A 6457-nucleotide genomic window follows, 5' to 3' on the forward strand; every position below is an offset into this window, starting at 1 on the left:
ATATATATATATATATTTCGAGTCAGCTGTATCAATTATAATGATTTAAAGTTTATTTTAAAATATATTTTATGGAATATGATATTTTTTATGAATGTGCCATTGAAATTCTGTTCGCCTAATTTTGTTTGCCAATGCGAAACGTAAGCTGGCTTGGAAATGTCGTCTTAACATCTAAAAACCGAAAGAACAATTTTCCTATCACTTGGAATTATAATTATATTTTTATAAAAACGTTAGAATATATAATAATTAAGAAATTTGAAAATACATACGAGAACTTGATTAGACGAATAGTCTAAAAAAGTCCGTAGAAATTGCAGACCAAAAGAATAGAAATAAAATCTAAATAATATTGAAGTACTATATATAGACAAAATATAGAATGAAAATTATAATTAATAATTTTAGAATGAGTGGAAAATATAAGAAACCGTAATATAAATTACTCATCGACTTATATTTGTGGTATTTATTAAAACAACCAAGTTTTGCAAAGTTATAAATGTAAAAATGTTTTAATTGGCAATTTACTTTCAATCCAAATGGTTCTTGTCCAAGCTAAGTTTACCATCAGTGCGCCTCGAAGGTGTGCCGAGAGTTGGTCATTTATGGTAATTTTACAGGTAAATATGATAAATTACCCAAATCCAATTTTAAAGATTTTTATGAATTTCGGGAAATTTATGAAATTTTAAATGATTTATGGCAATTTAACAGGTAATTCATGGTAACTTACTATAAATTTCCCAAAACTCAATTTAGAAATGTCTACAAATTTCCGGAAATTTGTGGACATTTTCGGTCGTTTATAGTAATTTTTCAGGTGAATATGGAAACCTAAGATAAATTGCTAAAAATTTAATTTAGACATTTTTAGAATTTTCCGGAAATTAAGAAAATTTTTGATAATTTATGGTTATATTACAGGTAATTCATGGTAACTTAAGATGAATTTCTCAAAATTCAATACACAAAATTTCTATAAATTTCCGGCCCTTTTCAGAAATTTTTGGTAATTTACGGTAATTTGATTAATTATACATGGTAAATTTCCATAAATTGCCGCAAAATTCTATTATCTGCAGCAAAAATTTCCTCACAGTTTTTACGGTGAGTGGGTTGATCATCGTAAAATGCGAGTTCATAGATATATAATTTTCATTATTCACATCTGACGTCACTTTTTTCCCCCTATGGAGTAAAAAGTAGGGCTTTAGCCTCGCTTCATAGGCGTCGAAAAGGGCTAAAATCATGCAATTGTCATAAAAAATAAATTTTGTATTCACAAAAAACTTTCTATTTAATTGATAAGCCATATAGGCTTAATTTTAGCATCAATTGGTTTTATGCTAATAATTCCAGGTAATTCATTCCCAAATCTGTATCCGAACCAAATTTTTAATCCGAATGAATCCGAACTCAGATTGATATATGGGACGTGCGCCGAAGAAAGGGGACTTATTCTTAAAAAAATCGAAATCGAGGTTCTTACATCTTTCGATCGTTTTTGAGTTACCCTTTTTAATAAGGCCACTGAAAAAAAATTACAAGGGTTATTATCGCTAAGGGTGGCGTCCACGAAGTGTTGGCGTCCCATGATTTCAGAATTGCGTTGCGTTTTGCGCAATGCGTCAAATCACTAGACATTTCAGCCAATCACAGTGTTTCTCTGAATAATCAGGAGAATACTATTGGTTAAAATGTCTAGTGAATTGACGCATTACGCAAAACGCAACGCAATTCTGCAATCATGAGACACCACCCCTAATAATCAGAGAGTGGACGAGCGTAGTCTGAAGTTGCTCACTCGTTGCGGAGAACCGTCGCATGGTGAGAAGTGGTGGGAGAGTCGCGCGAACATTTGAATGTCTGTGGCTGTGATGAGAAGACAACACTGAGAAGAATGAAAAGAAAATAGATCGACAAATGATGCGTAGTCATCAATACAAAAAGTGGGTGGCCGCTGGACCTGGAAATCGGGATATGACATTGCATTTATTTTTTGTGCGCGGATTTTACAAATTTTTAGAAAATAAATCTGTGGAGCTTTGATTTCAACCGTGTTTGAATAGCTAAATTGTTATATTTTTCAATTATGATATCATTCAGTTTAGAATGCGTAATTCGTAAAATTCAAAATCTTGAAAAATCTTAATGATGTTTTACGTTTTTCAAATTTTAAATTATTTTTAAAATTGCTTAAGAACTTCAAAATTTATTTTAAAATGATTCGCATTTTTCCTAAATCTTTTTTAAAAATTAGGCAAAATTAGGAAAAATATACTTAATATTTTTCACATTCATTCTTCATACTTTCATAAACCTTTACTAATATTTTTAAACATTCTATTACATTAATTTAAAAAAATTAAAAAAATAATTTTCAATTTTCCTACGAATCTTAAGGAAATGTGTTTTATTCCTTTAAAGCCCTTCACAATTCTTAAAAGAAATTAAATTAAATATTAAATATTAAATAATTGTTATTTTTATTACCTTTAATTACTATTATTTTAAAGTATTTTCAAAATTAAAAATAGTTTATAAAGTTTCAATTAGATGTTTAAATTTATCTAATTAAGAAGAGATTCAAATTTAAACAGTTTACTTTTTTAAGTTTTAATCTGGAAATTCTAAAATTATGAACTGATTCAGAATCGGCTTGTAAAATCAATTATTATTTACTTGTTAATAATTTAAGTTCAGTTCAATTTTAAAATTATGAATTAATTTATATTCACATTTTATCGGCTACAAATGTTTTTTTTATATCCTAAACAATCTATTTCACACACTCCTAATTTTTAATTTTTTAAGTCTTTAAAACTGGATTTTAAAATTCTTGAAGTAAAAATGAACCGCTGGCGACCAAAAGGGGACACGGCCGAATTCAGTCTGAGAAGTATTATCCTGAGTGCCAATTTTAAAAATATTTCTAATTTCAATTTTAAAGACTGATACTTGTAGAGAATTTCAAGGCGCATCTTTTTTCCTCTTGCAAAAATGTATAGGTTTTTTAGTTTTTGAGATAATTGGTAAAAAGTGGATTTTTTGAAAACGAAAAATTCCAATCTTTTTTCACTTTAACTCGCGCTAATTTATCCAATTTTCATCATTTTCCGATTTCCCCAATACAAAGTACGTGTTTAAGTCTTCTGAAACTATCTAAGAAAAAAAACGAGAATATTGTAATAAACAAAAAAGTTATTAATTTTTTTTTGAGGCAAGGCAAAAATCATGAACTTTAACCTTCAAGCGCCTCGTTTAGCGAACGAATTTTAAGCTACGGAAAGCTTTCAGTGAGAAAGTTGTTCATTAAGGTTCAAAGAAGTTTTCTGGAAAGTTTTAGATCAATTGGATTAATAGTTCAAAAATTATGAATGTTTTAAAATCCAAGCGGTAATCTTGACGCTATCCAAAAACGTGCCTGGCCGGCTACGTACGCGCTGCAGCGAACGACGTGAAGGGCAAGTCAATCTTACCAAAAAAATGCACAACAGTAACTCCAGATATTATCATTAAAATAATTTATTTATTAAACATTTAACACATAATATTATGCATATTATTGAACAAGAATAAATTAATCAAACAATATTTTATTAGAAACTACTTTTAGTCATTTTCGTCACTCTCTTCAGTTTCTTCGGCATCTGGATTCTGAGTTTGTACTTTTAAAAAATATGATTCGAAAAATTCTTTTCCTTTAGTGCTTAAATACTGAAAGAGATTTTTTACATCCTTTATTTTGGCAGCTTTTGATTCAATTCGGGGCGGAGGACTTTTCGAAAGATTTTCTAGTTCAAGCGTAGGTTTAAAGAAAAAAGTGGTTGGATTTTGCAACTCATAGTTGTCAAAAACATCCACTTTTCCATCAGGAAAAACATGCAAAACGAACGTTTTGCTGATTTGGAAATTTCTTGGCTTTCGTATTTTGCCTTTGAAACATTTTTCAAAATCCTGCAGAAGATCTTCACACTTCTCGACCATTGCTAAACGTTGGTAAAGCTGCGCGGACACGGGTATTTTTGGTAGTGGCAAATTCTGTGCAAAATCAAATCAATTTAAAACTGAAGCCAACATTTCGGTTAAAATACTTAAAATAAACGGTTTGACTTATTGTCAATTTAGCCCCCGTTTTTTCTTTATAATATTTTCCGAATAATTTGTAAAGTTCTACAAGATTTAATGAAGGATTATCAAAATATTTTAGGTTTGTAGAATTTCGTTTGTAATGTGAACTGAGATGTGGAATTGATTCGCTATGCTCTTCAATAATTTTTTTTTTAATTTTCTGTTAATTTAAGACAATTTTCGCGTACTCCATCTGCCAAATTTTTTAAAGGCTGCTTATTTAAAATCTTTTTTTGAACATTTTCAACTCTTATTTTGCCCAAACATAGAAAAGCACAAAAAAGTTTCTTACAAATCGGAACATTTTCTTCGTCAGTAGGAAATAAATATATCCAATGAATTAACCGTTTTAGTTTTTCACCTGCATTCGTTTGGATAGGATCCTTGCATTTTAACAATCCTCTTAGAAACACATTTTGTTCATTATAGTTCCCGAGATTCCAAAACTTTGTATGTACTTTTTCTTGTTGCACATTTGAAAACTTTTGGTAACATTTTTCTCCACAGCAGGATTCAATAGGTTTGAAAGATCTCTCTGATATTAGAATATCTTTAGCAATACCGTCTTTTTTAGTTTTAGACTTTGTAATGTATTCTTTTCCCTCAAGAAATAACAAATAATGATATTAACTTCGTCATTAAAAATTTTAAATAATTACTTTAGACTATCTACATATTATATATAGTTTGGTAAAAGAATTATTCAAAAAATCAAGAATAAAAAAAGTCATAAAATATTAAATTTATGATTAAAATTTATTTAAAAATTGTATTGACGGTTTCCAATCGTACCTGACTTCTGGAACATTTTTTCTTATTTTTAATCAACGAATCTTCATTTCTAGTTCTTTTTCTACCTTGTTTCATTTTAATATCTTTTTCTTTTTAATTAATATTCTCAAAAATATCTGAAACATCTCAATAATCTCAAAAAAATGCTTTTGCAACTATTATAAGAAACAATCACTTCGCTGTTTCTATGCTTTATTTGTAGAATTTCATAGAAGATGACAAAAAAAGTTACTGTTGTGCATTTGTTTTCGTAAGATTGACTTGACCTTCACGTCGTTCGCTGCAGCGCCTACGTAGCCGGCCAGGCACGTTTTTGGGTAGCGTCAAGATTACCGCTTGGATTTTAAAACATTCACAATTTTTGAACTATTAATCCAATTGATCTAAAACTTTCCAGAAAACTTATTTGAACCTTAATGAACAACTTTCTCACTGAAAGCTTTCTGTAGCTTAAAATTCGTTCGCTAAACGAGGTGCTTGAAGGTTAAAATTCATGATTTTTGCATTGCCTCAAAAAAAATTAATAACTTTTTTGTTTATTACAATATTCTCGTTTTTTTTTCTTATATAGTTTCAGAAGACTTAAACACGTACTTTGTATTGGGGAAATCGGGAAATGATGAAAATTGGATAAATTAGCGCGAGTTGAAGTGAAAAAAGATTGGAATTTTTCGTTTTCAAAAAATCCACTTTTTACCAATTATCTCAAAAACTACAAAACCTATACATTTTTGCAAGAGGAAAAAAGATGCGCCTTGAAATTCTCTACAAGTATCAGTCTCTAAAATTGAAATTAGAAAGATTTTAAAAATTGACACTCAGGACAATACTTCTCAGGCTGAATGCGGCCGTGTCCCCTTTTGGTCGCCAGCGGTTCAAATGTTTGCTTAAAAATTAAAATAGAACATTATTAAAGTGAAATATTTTCGAATTACGCATTCTAAACTGAACGATATCATTATTGAAAAATATCAACATTTAGATAATTATTTAAAACACGGTTGAAATCAAAGCTGGACAGATTTATTTTCTAAAAATTTGTGAAATTCCCCGTCAAAAAATAAATTCACTGTCCTTTCCCGATTTCCAGGTCCGGCGGCCACCCTCTTTTTGCATTGATGACAACGTATCATTTGTCGCTCTATTTTCTTTTCATTTTTCTCAATGCTGCCTGCTCATCACAGTCACAGACATTCAAATGTTCGCGCGACTCTCCCACAACTTCCCCTCCATGCGACGGTTCTCCGCAACAAGGGAGCCGAGGCTACGCTCCGTGCGCAACTTCAAACTACGCTCGTCCGCTCTCTGCTAATAATTGAGTTGTTAGGCACCCGGGAAATCGGTCTTTCGCTCGAGATCCCGTGAAACACCTTCCACCACTCCATCTCCGAGTCTCATATATACCCCGTCAGTGCGCCGCGTCTGCACAGTGATCCCAGATCTGAAACGAGATGCGGTCTAATACTATGACAGGGCTATGTCCGTGTGAATATAGTAGGAGACGCTGTAAATGACTGAGTTGCGCGCG

General features: G+C 30.9%; 1 protein-coding gene across 1 annotated transcript in view; it reads right to left on the reverse strand.

Annotated features, from left to right (window-relative positions):
• Positions 1-6062, reverse strand: part of LOC117175305 — a 25819-nt gene extending 19757 nt beyond the window's left edge. The window contains exon 1 of the mRNA XM_033365013.1: positions 6000-6062. Within this exon, the coding sequence (XP_033220904.1) occupies positions 6000-6062 (63 nt within the window). The remainder of the gene's footprint in view (positions 1-5999) is intronic.
• Positions 6063-6457: the final 395 nt, after the last annotated feature.

The sequence above is a fragment of the Belonocnema kinseyi genome, chromosome 6 (assembly GCF_010883055.1).
Source record: "Belonocnema kinseyi isolate 2016_QV_RU_SX_M_011 chromosome 6, B_treatae_v1, whole genome shotgun sequence".
NCBI classification, from domain to species: domain Eukaryota; kingdom Metazoa; phylum Arthropoda; class Insecta; order Hymenoptera; family Cynipidae; genus Belonocnema; species Belonocnema kinseyi.